Consider the following 15,025-nt stretch of genomic DNA (forward strand, 5'->3'; position numbering starts at 1 on the left):
AAAAATAATTTGATAACATTTAAAAGTTAAATACAGAAATATTTTCTTATTGCTTCTTGCTTCCTGTCTGAACCAAATCCTCATGGCCTGAGACCAATTTTGTCAAGTTAATCTATCAATTTTCAGCAGTTAGACACATAAATCATCACCTTTTTGCAAAACTTTTGTGCATTGTGCGCTGCCTGATAGTGATACACTTGTTGCGCACAACGGTACACCCAGTAACCTAAAATAATGGTTCACACTTTTTTCTTTTAACAATTGAAGTGATAAGCCAGGTCAGAGCTCACCGGCTAATGAAGCTTGACTTTTGAATGAAACAATAAAGAGAAAAGATCTGAGAGCTGAGAGAGAAGAGCGGGAATTGATATTTCTTGCATTAGCCTATAGATAATAAACATTTCTGTAGAGTGCAACAAATTATTAATTGTGTCATCATAGTGATTTGAAAACAAAGTTTGGTTTTAAGAAGCACAGATATAGCCTAAATAAAAGTCGTTTGATTGGTTTGCCTGGGGTGATTGAGTTTTGTGTTTGCAGTTTTGAGAAAAGCACAGAAGGTTTTTTTTTTTTTTAAGTGCTTATTTGCTACTAGCCTACATTTGCTCAGGCCAACTAGGTGCGGAGTGAGTGCTTACTTCAGCTTTTCACATCTCAACTGAAGCGGCGTCAAATCAAGACAATGAACCAAGAAACCCCGCGAAATTTTCAAAATAAAAGCTCTGTCTGCTCTTTGCAGCAGGTGATAAGCCTCTCTGAAATACTACAGTGTAACATGTTGTTTCAACTACACTTCTCAATTAAAATAAATCAAAAACACACCATGGGTTTGTGGTCCAAACGATGCCATTTGAATATAATTCACCCATGAGTTCAATGCACAGATATGAGTTCAATGTAGCACGGGCACTGAGGGCGGGGCCAGGGTTAAAGTGACCAATGAAAACACAGAAGTCGTATGACGCGATAATCAGGAAATTATAAAGCACGACACTGACACGCCGATTTGTTTTGACACCAGACCGGACAGGGGGCAGAGGACTTGTCTGTGGTCCTCCTCAACGTGAAACTAAAATGTCCACAGACGTGAAAACATGTTTTCTTCTCCTCCTGCTTCTTCACACACTGAGTCACACGGCTGTCGCGAGAAGAAGAGGTAGAGTTTGTTTTGTGTTTCACTTTAAACATGTCATGAACTATGGAGGCTGAAGCTTCCTCATCCATCTGACGGGTTGTCCTGTTATCTGTTTGATTTGTAGAGTTAACGTCGTGTTTGTAGGCAGTCAATCTCAGTAATGGCTGAAATTGGCGTTAATAAGTGTCCATTAGTGTGTTTGTGTTGTGGCTGCAGCTGGAGCTTCCTGGCGTTAATTAGTTTAACCCACCGACTGACTGGTGCTTTGTTTGTAAGTTTAACTTTCTGTCTGTAGTTTGGAGTAGTTGAAGTGAAACCTGTCAATTTCTGTTCATCTTTTTTGTGGGGTAGGCTATTTGTTCCTCAGGGTTTCTACAGCACTTGCTCTTTAACAACAGTTAGTTTTTCAGATTTGTTTTTACCTCACCAGAGACGTCACTGCTGCTGAGATTGATTTACAATTTTCTGAATTTTCTGCACCAGCAGCAATGATTCTCTCAGCACTTCAACACAAGTTGCAGATCCTATGTCACCTTTTTGCAAAACTCTAAAACACAATTTCACTCACTAAAACACATTGTTCATAGTGATACACTTGTGGTTAGCAATGGTACCGGCTGGTTGTAGAAATTAGGTGTCATTACTTGGACACAGCAACTCAAAACTGAAGGGTTTCAAGAAATTTGTTTTTAACAGTTGTGGAGAAACTGTAATGAGCCAAAATGAAGTGTCTGGATCAACCCAGTCCTCCAGAGTCTGGCCTGTATGTGTATGTACTTCCTTATTTTGGCAGATTGTAGCTGTCATCCTCTGTAGTCTGACAGCTGCAGGTTTTAGTTTGTGCCAGAATTGATCCAGATGTGTGTGTGTGTATGGGCCAGATTTGGGTCATGGATCCAGCCACAAGAGCACGAGCATGTGCGCCAGATTGATCTTGCTACCAGGAAAATCAGTGAAACATACAAATTAACTTTGTCTGTTTGTTTTTCAGCGAAGAGAAACGTCCTCTTCATTGTGGCGGATGATCTGCGGACATCACTGGGTTGCTATGGAGACTCTGTGGTAAAATCGCCAAACATTGACCAGCTGGCCTCCAAAAGCCAAGTGTTTCTCAACGCATACGCGCAGGTCAGTCGGTGCCGAGTGCATTTACTGTCGGAGCAGTCCAGTCGCTGTGTGTGTGAGACTAACTGGATTATGCAGCCTCAGTGAAATCTTGGTATGTGTGATCTTGTCTCGCAGCAAGCTGTGTGCGCTCCCAGTCGTACATCCATGTTGACGAGTCGCAGGCCAGATACGACCAGGCTCTATGACTTCAAGTCCTACTGGAGAGTCCACTCTGGAAACTACACCACTCTGCCTCAGCACTTTAAATCTAGAGGATACTTCACCATGTCTGTGGGCAAGGTATTTCATCCAGGTAAGATTAGTAATATCAATTTTTATTAAAGCTGTCAGTCGACGTTAAAGCACAATTTACAGAACCAGGGTACAACATAAATTTGACCACTGCTGAATATGCATAATTAAATCCACAGTAAGAGCCGCATCTTTTCCAGCTTGTAGTTTATTATTTAATGAAAAGGACCTATCAATTCTATAGTAGTAGTAATGATGATTGTGTGTTGTATTTTCCTTCAGGCATCGCCTCTAACCACACAGATGACTATCCATACAGCTGGTCCATCCCTGCCTACCACCCAGCTTCATTTCGATTTGAGAAACAAAAGGTATAAATATGAAATAATGTCTCTTAAACAGTAGTTTTATTCTAATCTTATACTTTATGCATGATTTCAACATTGCCCCAGTTCAGTGCAGAGAGATGTACAGAACACGGTGAATGAACAGCATTTATGGTGCACAGTACCGGGCTTGTCTATTCTGTCAAATATCCAAATTCTCAATAAAATCAATGAATCATGTTTTATTGTTTTTCTCATTTGGTTTGGCTCAATTCTCAGTTGAGAAAAGCAACTTTCAAAACATTAAGATCAACTCTCTGAACACTCAGTTTGTTGTTCTCATCAGATTTTCTCATTCATTAAAACAAATTGCACAGATTCATTTGTTCAAAACATTAAAAAACAATTCTCTGTAAATCTGCAAGAAAATCACTGTCTCATTGATCCAAATTGATTCTCAGTGAAATCATCAAACTTTCGTCATTTTGGCAGCACATGAAAAACGATCATGTGACGCTTCATTTATCAAAATCTGTCACACATACATGTGAATGCTATAAATGTCTGACATGGAGTGTTTGTGACAGTAATGGACTGATCAATCAATCATTCAACCAGTCATGTAGTCGATAGATTGTGTTATGTAGCTGACAGTGAAGAGGAACAAAGGTTTTTTTTTGTTTTTTGCTGCAGTTGACTTTGTTTTGGGGAGTTTTTTATTTTTCATTTTCCTTTTTCACTAGGATATCATTTTGTGTCAGTCATAATTATAATGTATTTTGGCTCTCATGATGAGAAAGCGTTGTTGCATTTTGACCAGCTTGGCTCAAACAATAACAAAAAAAACAAACATTTTGTTTTGGCGGCACTGCCCAACTAACACAAATGGTTTTGAAATGAAACGTTTTGGGTGAATTACTATCTTTTGCAAATAGATGCCATAGAATTTTGATGAACCATGAAACTGTTGCAACAATAATAGAACAACAAAATTTCGCTGTGTGTACGATTTTGATTGATTTAAAAATACTAACAAGCGATACAGCATAAATATGTAGAGATAGACGGTTTGATTCCCTCATGTTGTGACTCTTGCCGTGATGAACATATCTGCCACACTCATGGCTTTATGGAGCTCAGCTCATTGTTCACAAAAGGCAATAACCTTGAACTTTAAATCTCAGGAGAAACTGCATTAAAAAGTGACTTCCAATAATGTGCATGAAACCTCTGTTTCCAGATGTGTAAAGGAGAGGACGGTGAACTCCACACCAACCTGCTGTGTGCAGTGAATGTGACGGAGCAGCCTGGGGGAACGCTCCCCGACCTGGAGAGCGCAGACGAGGCGGTGAGGTTACTGAAGAGTCGCGCCGATGATGATGTTCCTTTCTTCTTGGCTGTGGGCTTTCACAAACCACACATCCCCTTCAGGATCCCACAGGTACGTGGTTCAATGTCATTAACTGTAGGCCATGCCCACTGCTGGGATTGGGGCTGTGTGCAACATCCAACAGCACTGTTTTTCCTGCAATCTGAACAGGAATTATTATTTATCATACAACTCAAAACCACTGTCACAATGTAAACTATTGATAAAACATTGATAAAATGCTTCAAAGCTATTTTGAGTGATACAATTTAGTAGATATTTTCTTACACTTCTGTTTGGGATGCAACACTAATGGTTAAATTAAAGTTGAAAACCAGTATTGATACAGTATTTACAGATGGTTTTCATAGTCATGTGAGGAAACCTTGACCTGACAGAAAGCAACCTCTGAAATCCAGAAGTGGGATGAGTATATCGTCTCTGAAGTGAAGGAAATGAGAACTGATCTAGATACATCGGAGGCGCAATTCAGCATGAAGGAGGGAGAAAGCATGATGAAGTGGAAGTTGAATGAGAGCAGAGAGTGACGGCACACAGACAAATGTCAGTGTGCCAGAGGGGTTTCCCACGTACAGCAGTGTACGCTGAGAGCTGAGAAGAGGGAAAAGGTCGAGGCAGCTCCTCTGTCGACATGTGATGTCTGCTACATGTGATCCATCCCACATCATCTTTCTGGACGCGCCCAGAGAACAGAGCAGCGCTGGAAGAGATGCAGTCTCTCAATGATCAAAGTCAAACTAAAAGCATCAGAGGGCCAGACACTTTCTACTTAAAAGTCTGATTAAATATTCAATGGTTTGCTCTCATTTTCTCTGTCTGTCAGGATTGTACCTTTTTTCTTTTTTAGGCATTTTCTGGAAAAGGGGGAAAATAACATTTAACAATATCTGGGGCTAAAAAGGCTGGGCAATATTCTTCTTTCATTATAAAGCAAATCCATCCGTTATAATTAACTTTATTCATATTGCACTTCTCAACAGAGTTACAATGTACTTTACAAGTAAAATCAAACTCATTCCAAAAAACAAAATTCAAGTTTAGAACAGCATAAAACATCTCAAATCAGCAACTAGTAAAAGCAATTAAATGTAGAAACAATTAAGCTGTTAAAACCATAATTTGATTGATTAGCGCTCCACCTGGTCACCCTTGGTAAAGACTCGAGCCTGAGACCTCGGGGTAACCAACAGGCCTCCATCGACAGATCTCAGGTCTCATAATGTGTTACCGAGTCAGACATGTAATTTGGGGCAGAGCTTTTTAAGGCAGTAAAAGTCATGGATATAATTTTTAATCATGTAAAATCTGATGGAAGGCGAGCACCAGAGTCACGTGACTGAACTTGCTTATTCCTGTAATCAGATGTGCAGCAGCATTTTGCATGAGTTGAGGATGGTGGATGGATGGAGGCCTGGATGATACCAGAATGGATAAAAGCATGTCTAACTTAATGTAGGTCAGAGATGGATAAAAACTGATTCTGATTTTGGAAATGACCCAGAGCTGATAAAAACAACAACAAACCAACAGGATTGAACCTCATGCTTGATCTTGGTATTGAAGCTCAAACTGGCAAAACACTACACCCAGATTCCTAAATTGTTATTTATATTGTAGATGCATGTATGTGTGTTTACCTTGTACTGTATGTTTGCAGGAGTACCTGAGCCTGTATCCCATAGAGCAGATGACCTTGGCCCCTGACCCTGATGTCCCAGCAGCCCTCCCTCCCGTGGCCTACAACCCCTGGACGGATGTGAGAAAGAGAGACGATGTCCAAAGATTAAACATCAGTTTTCCTTATGGACCAATTCCTAAAGACTTCCAGGTATGAACCGGCTCTACTCAACTTGTTTAAGCAATTTGTAACATTGTTTCATGAAACAAAAGTAAGAATAATAGTGTTGTTTACCATCGTCTTCCAGCTGCGCATCCGTCAGCACTACTTCGCTGCAGTGTCGTACATGGACGCTCAGGTTGGACGGCTGCTCACCGCTCTCGACCAGCTCGGCCTGTCCAACAACACTATGGTGGTGTTCACCTCAGATCACGGTGAGGAGGTGGTGATACTTGAAGATGTGACTGCTCATGTGCACAGTTTTAGGTAACACCCTAAATGTGTGTTTGTGGAGGTTGTAGAAGTAACTTTTTGCTGTGCTCGTCTTTGACCACCAGATGGCAGTGTTGTAACGGCGCAGGTTGTCTCGACCTCCCTCCACTATTTTTCTGTAAAAATCAACCTCTTTTTCTGCATCGCCTCCTGTTTTTTTTTTTTCCCCTAACTTTGTGACTTGGAAACTCAATTTCTTTTAATGTCTCCTTCAGTGGAGAACGTTGGAGTGAATCATCTTCATTACTGTTTGGTACATACCCAGTAAAGCTCAATCAAATACCGTAATTTTCAAATATAAGATGACTGAGGGAAAAACATCAGTAAAATAGATTACCTCAAAGCTCTCGATCTAAAATGTTGTGATATAGATTCACAGACTCTGTTCTCTTTATTATTATTTTTTTCCATCTGCCGCAGTCTTTTTGAAACATCGTCTTTCATCTCTCCCTCTCGTTGCAGGTTGGTCGTTGGGAGAACACGGCGAATGGGCTAAATACTCAAATTTTGATGTGGCAACTCGTGTCCCTCTGATCTTTTACATTCCTGGCATCACCACACTCCACGGCCGGCTGGGAGAGTCTACTTTCCCCTTTATTGATGTCTTAACCCAGCCAGACTACAGCTTCAGGAGTAAGACTCTCCACTGACAACAAATTACTGCTGAAAACCCCAAACATGCACATTTCTCCTTTTTTAAAAGCACCGTCAATATGAAGTCAAAGGGAACTCAATTTTGATTTAAATTTTTTTGCTTTTTAATTGCTCACATAAACCTCGTAAAAATGTATATTAATATGCCAGCTTGACTTTAATGAAGTCTTTGATATACATAGAGAAATTCAGAAGTATTTAGACAAGGATACACTTTGATATTTTGCCTCCAGACAGTTTTTCAGTTCAAATGCAAATGGTGCAACGATGATGAAACTTCAGTGCGGGGTGTCTAGTAAAATTTGGTGGATATCTTGACTATTTTGCTCTTGGTGCTTAAGTAATTTTCTCTAACTGGCTTATCCTCCTTCCTCCCAGATGCCAAAGTTAGAAAAAATGTGGTGGAGCTGGTGGATGTTTTTCCTACCGTCTCCTACATGGCCGGCCTCAGAGCACCTGAACCTTGTGCTGATGTTTCTTTCCAGGTATCGACATTTGAAAATTAACACATTTGTTGAATCATAGTAGATGTTGGAGGGGAGGAAAATGTGATCGCTCACTGCTTAATTTTTTTTCTTCTCAAAACTGTGGCAGTTGTTCGCCGAGTTAGATTTATTAATGGCTGCAGGGAGGACGATGTCAGTTGGCTCTTTCATCAGTTTGGTGAAACGGCTTAACAAACTGTCATGAAACTGAATGATGAATTTAAAGACTTTGATCTATTGAGATTTTTAGGTTTTATTGAAATGTCTTAACCATTGGAATGATTCATTTATTCATTTAACTGTGGTTATAATCTACTGTGTCATCCAGCGTCATGTTATCATTGTGATGGGTAGGAATGAATATGCGGTATGGATTTTTGGCATCACATTTTTACTGATAATAATGTAAAGATGCTGATTTTATTTGTTATTACGTTATGATCTTTACATACGGAGAATATGATTTTTAGGATGATGATGCTGTAGCACCACAATGCTTAAAGTGCAGCTCCTGCATTGTTGCTTATATTCTGATATATATAAGTGCTCTTTGCCAAATTGCTATTTTGATATATTTTGATTTTGAACCATTTAAGCCCAAATGCCATGATCATCGTCAGAACTTCTAATATTAATATCAATAGACTGGCTTTGATGTTGTGTTATTCGAACTGTAGTTACATGTTTGAGCACCTGAGTAGGAAGCAGAGATTCATATTTCAGAGTCGGACATGACTGTAATTTCAAAAAAGTGTAAAATATTAAATGTAATCAAGTCACTGGTGCTGGCTACAAAACCCACCATTAGTGGCAGTTTAAATAGAATCCAGAATTTACACTAATAGGATAGCTTCAGCTAATTTAAGAAAAGATTTCACACCATTTAATTGGTTTTCCTTGTTAAAAAACGTCTACAAATGTGACACGTCAAATGGACTAATTGAAGTATTAAGTTGCTATTTGTCCAGTGTAACTAGAAGTTTAGTGGTGGAGGTGATGGTCTGCTAACATCAGTGTGTCAGCAATGTTACTGTGAATGTGTGAGCAGAGCACGGCTGAACACTTGGTCTTTTTTTTTTGTTCAGCCAGCGTAGGTAATGAGTTACTGGTGAAACAAATGTGCACAAAAAGGCTGGAATCAAAGCCATGTCATTTACTTCAGATTACAGTCTTGTTTTCTGAAAATTGCAACACCGGAGCAAACTGAGATCTTTCAGGCATCTTTGTACAGCACAACATGGCAACAAGGAGTGAACCCTCCATAAACATGGGCAACATGAGGGTGATCTAATTGGCTCTGACATTTATTTCCTTGACTCCTCGGTGTGTTTTCTTGCTTTCAGGAGGAGCTGTGTACAGAGGGAGACAACCTGGCCCACACTTTCCGACACAGAGAGAGAGGAGAGGACGAGGAGGCAATATCTTTCAGCCAGTACCCTCGACCTGCTGATACACCGCAGGTACCAGACACAGTGTTTTAAAAGCCAATTAAAAAGCTTTCATGAGCTGGCTAAAGGGTAAAAACACTACAGCTTTTGTATCAGTCAGGAAGCCTCATATCAGCCAGGCACATTTTTAATACCAATGTTAGTATAGTTTTATATCAGCCAGGAAGCAGGCTTATTATTAAAACAAACGTGCCACACTGATACTTGAGTAAATGCATCATGACATTACATTGAAAATGTCAAAACTACAATGAAGGTCATGAAAAGTTAAGTCATGTTGAATGACTATTTACACGACCGTCGCTCTCTGAAGCGCTCCTGTTTGTACGAGCGCTGCCAGCTTCAGGCTCAGCATCTTTGAATTAAAATATCCAGATGAGTGCTGCACCTGCTGCAGGTTAATCTTTGTACGGAGCAGCCTGGCAGCCTGACATTAGCTCGTCGGCTGGCTAGCAGGACGAGTTGGCAGCTGCCGATCTGACAACACTGCAGAGAGATTATTGCCACGGTATTTTATTTTTGCTCGGTTTTAAGATGCTTTCAAAGTTGAATGTGCTTCTGTTAGGAGAACTCTGACCTCCCGGACCTGAAGGACATACAGATCATGGGTTACTCTCTGCGCTCTTGGGACTACAGATACACCCTCTGGCTGGGATTCAACCCTAAAACATTTCAGGTAGGCACAGCATGACGGTCGTCCCTCCTGGCTGCTCCGTCAAACTGTCTTTCCTCTATGTGATCGGATCTGACTGGAGAGTTCTGTGTGTGTGATCCATCCATCTTGTCATGTTGGGATGTTGTCCATGACGTTTACAAATTATATTTTTTCCATCATCCATCTGCCACCCCCCCCACACACACAAACAGGTGAATGTATCTGATGTCCATGCTGGAGAGTTGTACATGTTGGCAGACGACCCCGGTCAGGACAGGAACGTCTACAGTGACTCTGATCACAGTGGGTTAATGAAGAAGATGGTTGGTCTGCCTCATGTAAGTTTATATTCATTTTAGAAACCAACTCTTTTTAACCCTGTCATTCATTTCTAACGTAATCATTTGTTTACTACTTTTCTGACTTGTTTAGACTGTGAGTCTGCAGATGAGAATGAAGCTGCAGCTCCTCTATCTCACAGCAGGGATGAAAACAAGTAGAGGGAAGGCGTGATGACAAGAATAAAGTACAACAGATGGACGGATGGGGACAAGTACAAAGGGAAGACAGATGGAAGGAAAAACTTCTTTTCTTTTTTTTTTTTTTTTTTAAAAAGGGAGAATTCCTTAAATATTTCTTTTAATATACTGTAATGCATACTTGAGTCGGTAATCTCTGGTATCACCATTAATCTTTCAAGTGCAGTTCTTCAGGCTAATGTTCCATGTTCAGCGCTGTTCATTGGCAGACAGAGCAAAGTGAATAAGTTTGAAGACATTTCACCCTCTCATTTTTGACGAAGACAAATGTCCACATTTTTGCAAAAACTAAAAAATAGTTCTTCTTCATCCAGCTCAACAGGACTTCAGTGTTTTTCAGTGACTGGCCTCTTTACACCTGCCATTTAGGGCTGTAATCACTGACTTGCATGGAGGAAATGTCAGTCCAATTTTGAATGGCTCCAATTTATCAGTCAGTTTTCTGATTATCTACAGTAGTTAATAGAACAGTTTGACATTTTGGAAAACACACTCATTCGCTCTCTATTCAAGAGTGAGATAAGAAGATTAATATCGACCATGTTTATGTGTATGTTTAGATATGAAGTTGGAACCAACAGCTGGTTAGTTTAGTTTCACAAAGACAAAACAATGGGGAAACATTAAGTTCTTAGAAAACTGCTGTACGTAACTCCCTGTAAAATCTAAACAATGTTCAGGTTCATGTAAATGATAAACATGTTAATTAGTAGAATTAAGAAGTTTTAACGTTTGACAAAACCATGCTGGCCATTCCCCCCCTTCGTTCAGTCTTCATGCTAAATGTCTCATATTTAGCGTAGGCTGTACACACGTGCACATGTATAGGTTGTCTAAGTATAACTCTGAGATCTCGATAAGGGGAAAACTCACGCATTTCCTGAAATGTTGAACTGTTCCTTTAACTTGTCTAATTCACAGCTCACAGGTGCATGAGAGCTGAATCGACTTTACAAAACAAACATTTACCTGTAGGACGTACGTTCTCTTGACAGACAGCGCTGGGCCCGGCTGTGACTTCACTGCTGCTACGCTTTACTACACTCTGTGAGAATTATTACACTACATTTTACAAGCTGTTATCTGGTAGGAAGTCTTTTCATTTGAAAGAATATTGAGAAACCTGAGGAATTAGCTCTTTTGATTAATAGTGACACCAGTTTCCCTGCGTGGAACAAGTGCTCCTCACTGTACTATTGATCGTTCAGTCTGCTTCAGGTGTAGACTCCACTTTGAAGTGCAACAGCTGAGAAGGACCTGCATGCTTTTGCACTGTAGTGTTGAACAAAATTACATTTCTATTTGTGCTTGATGTAACTTGCAGCTATTTGCCTCTCTCCTTGTAAACAGTCAGTACAGATCAATTTGTGGGCCTGAAATGAAGTGTGTAAAAGCTACCCATACTAATTCAATGCAAATGAAACTGAGTATTTTACTGCTGTTCCAATGTGTGCACATTTTTGTGCTGCGGTAATTTAGAAGAAAACAATTTCAGCTTGATTTCCAGGTACAGCAATGAATCAAAGGGATTTGGTTTGACAACTTTTATCGTGCGCTGCACCAGCGTCATGTTAATGTGATCCATTTGGCTCATGTAATCACTGGGCGTCCATCATGTCAGGACCTTGAAGAAAAATGTTCCTCGTCATCATATGGTACAAATAATCATTCAGAGAACTTATTTCCTTCCAGGTCGACCCCTGTTCATTGGTTTGCTGCTGTCCTCGCCTCCTTTATTATTGTCAAACAATAGAGATGACCAGTATTATGTACTGTTAATTCAGCTACTGACAGTGGAGAAATAAACTTGAGCCTTGAGTTTGGTTGCGTCAGAGCTCCCTTATGCTCGAGCTCCAGCTTTCTGAAGGGAAAATAAAAAATAAATGCTGTAGAAATAATTGGAGTCCGAGCTTGGCAAGGACGTGTTACTATATTTATGTCAGTCTTGATTGGTTTATAAAAAAAATAAAATGTTTTTGTACAATGCATGCTGAAAAAGTTGTTTTTCATAACTTCACAACTCCCCTCCAGTGTGTTTGTCTGTCTTCCTGTGTATGTCCTGCAGTAACTGTCCACACTCCCCACTGCTCTGTTGTAATACCTTTTTGTGCTCACCCACAGCACAAGTGTAAAGCTGCAGAGTAGTGAGGGAGCTCCTCAGGGACCTCCACAGTCTATTTGGTGTTTTCTCTCCTTCCTCCCTCCGCTGTTTCTCTCTTCGCTGGAGCAGAGGATGCGTTCGCCTGCTCTCTGGCTCTGGAAGAATTTGGACCAAACTACATTTGCTAATTTGTGCATGATTCCACAGAGTCGATCTGTCTGGGCAATGCAAACGGTTAAAAGCCTTGTAATTGCATTTTCAAATAAAGAATGAATTCAGTCTCATGCCTTTTGAATTTTTTTCCCTGCGTTTTCAATTTCCAAGCAATCATGCAGAACGATGTGTAGAAGCCAGCTTGAATTGAAGTCAACGCTACAAATGAAAAGTCAAATAACTTCCCAAAAACCAGGATTGAGCCTGACATCTCTCCCTCTCCTCTTTCACCATCTCTTTTCATGTCGCTCCAGCTTCAGTCCGTCTTGTCCACATATCAATATTTAACTTTGTCTCGAGTTGCAGTTTTACATTCCTTTATCATCTTCTTGTGACTATATTTAAATGGATCATTGAGCACAAGAAGCAACAGTACTCTATAGTATAGAGTTTTATTTTTTATTACCATTGAGGCAAGTTACTGTGCCCAATCCTGCCTTCAGTTTTAATGCTTTTCTGCCCATATGTGGTTGATAAATGTCACTTTGTCACATGGTAAAGAGCAAGAAAGGGAAATGTGGATGTAAATAATTTGAAATATTCAAAAATGATCTATGCTAGTGTTTTATTAAGTAGGAAGTAGCCTACAAGACAGACTAAAAGCTGCAAAAGCACAAGGAAGAACACACAGAATTGAGTGATAATTCTGCACAAGTGATGTCTTTCACATTACACACATCATGAAAAAATAAATCGAACTATATTAATATTGGAAGCTTTTAGTTAAAAACAACTAAATTTGGTTTCACTTCTGGGCCATTTCAGGGGTTGGTGTGTTTCCCATGGGCAGCTCAGCGGCCCCCACCAGCCTCAGCTTCATGTTCATATTTTCAAAGTGAATACAAAGTGTGAGTCAGCGCAGCTGTAACCACTCTACTCTTCCTGTATTCATGTCAGCTCATATTTCTGCCTCAGTGGTTTTATCAAATCAATATTTATCATCACAAGCAGAGATCTCTGACCACGATCAAATTGATCTAATGGCAATTACATTACTGTTTACCTGCTGGTTCTTTCCCTCCTGTTTGTGCTGCTGCCGCTGCCCTTTCTTTTTGTCACTCCATCTCACCTGCTCTTTCTCTCCAATCCACTCTGACTTTGTCTCACTCACATTGTCTATCATTATGTTTCATATGCCGGTAATGACATTACTGCTATGGGCTCATATTCTGGCAGGTCACATTGCCTTTCTGTTAACGTTGGCGACATACACAATTACATTAGAGAGAGGGAGTGTGTATGTGTGTGTAAAAACTGCTTAGCTCAGCATGTGTGTGTATTGTGTGTGAATGAATCAGGAAATAGTAAACAAACTGGACTGTACTCTGCCTCCCCTAGAACCTGAAGAAGTGCTTTAAGAGTATTTTCTGCTCTTCAACTCCAAAATTAATTTCATAGACCAGGCTGTCTTCTTCTGAGGCTACTAAGCTGCTTAGTGTTTTATCTGGCTAATTTTACACTGTAGAGAGCCGGGAGAAAAAGCCACAGTAGGTTTACACTCAAGAAACTTCAACAATGGACCAAGACACAATCAGGCTCTGATTTTCAGTGTGAATACGACTGGAACGACAGCAGCCATGCTGATCTGCTCCACAGTGTCACAGTTGATAGAAAAATCAGGTAGGCTACAGCATTCAGTCAGATGATGTATGAGCTGTGTGAAGAATGAAGATAAAATCATACAACACCTGTAACAGGATTCCAGCATTATGCTATATTTTGCCGTTAAAAGCTGTTCTGTCAATGTTATTAATGTCTGCACCTTTATCTAACTAAACAGACATGTTCCATGTTGTTACACACTAAATCATGTAACATTTTAATCTCCATGTTATTATTTACGTCAGCATGAAATCTGTTATCTTCATCATTAACACTCGAAGGATGAGGGATGATGTTCCAAATGGGAATTACAAACATCAATATAGATTATATTAATTGTCAATAAAAACAAAATGATGTTAATCTTACGTTTGGGAAATATACTTTCCAGAACAGGCCAACATTAGAATCAGAAAAAATATAGAATCAGATGGAAACCGTTAGTCTATTAGCACCTCATCATGACCTCAATGATTATCTTCTTTAATCCACACACTAACAGAAATATAAAAAGGGCACAATTAACATCTTAACCTTTGCAAAGTGTGGAAGGCTAAAATAATTTATCACCTGATGTGTGACTAGCCCTGAGTATATTGTCTGCGATAACTGTAGCTACTGTTTTACTGAAGCTTACATACGATGTTAGCTTCTCCTCTACTACTTTGATTGGCAGAGCATTAAGAAATGTTGACTGGTCCCTGACTGCTGGAGCTGTTACTGAGGTCTTGTACGAGTGTTTTAGCTGTAACTGTTTTTATATTTAAAATCAAAACCATAATGTAAATGCCTCTCCCACCTCAAATCAGGTTTATTTCCAAGTGGACTCTGACATAGGAAAAGATGAAGCGAAGGCAAGAATTGCAAGTCAGGTATCTTAAAAATCTTAAATCATTATTGAATACACCGACCACTAAAAACAGCTGGGAATTCATTTCAATATGTCATCACATTCATTCTTGTGTATTTTAGGTTTTTAAAGTTTATTTTGCTTTTCTGAGCTTTCGT

The 15,025-nt window shown here is 39.8% G+C and overlaps 1 protein-coding gene across 1 annotated transcript; it reads left to right on the forward strand.

The window, feature by feature from the left end:
- Window positions 1-1,007: 1,007 nt before the first annotated feature.
- On the forward strand, window positions 1,008-12,087 carry ids (iduronate 2-sulfatase). The gene is made up of 13 exons (XM_083980626.1): window positions 1,008-1,156; window positions 2,127-2,263; window positions 2,378-2,555; window positions 2,777-2,865; window positions 4,061-4,261; window positions 5,868-6,038; window positions 6,136-6,262; window positions 6,783-6,953; window positions 7,353-7,459; window positions 8,803-8,919; window positions 9,473-9,583; window positions 9,775-9,900; window positions 9,995-12,087. The coding sequence occupies exons 1-13, from the start codon at window positions 1,075-1,077 to the stop codon at window positions 10,073-10,075; spliced, it is 1,698 nt and encodes a 565-aa protein (XP_083836752.1). The 5' UTR covers window positions 1,008-1,074; the 3' UTR covers window positions 10,076-12,087.
- The last annotated feature ends 2,938 nt before the right edge of the window (window positions 12,088-15,025 follow it).

This window comes from Trachurus trachurus (assembly GCF_905171665.1).
Source record: "Trachurus trachurus genome assembly, chromosome: 10".
NCBI classification, from domain to species: Eukaryota; Metazoa; Chordata; class Actinopteri; order Carangiformes; family Carangidae; genus Trachurus; species Trachurus trachurus.

Bases quoted from the DNA above. Each gene is read 5' to 3' on its own strand.
- ids (XM_083980626.1), top strand. From the start codon at position 1,075: ATGTCCACAGACGTGAAAACATGTTTTCTTCTCCTCCTGCTTCTTCAC. The intron at 2,866-4,060 runs GTATAAATATGA...CTCTGTTTCCAG, and splicing joins TTCGATTTGAGAAACAAAAG to ATGTGTAAAGGAGAGGACGG. The intron at 9,901-9,994 runs GTAAGTTTATAT...TGACTTGTTTAG, and splicing joins AGATGGTTGGTCTGCCTCAT to ACTGTGAGTCTGCAGATGAG.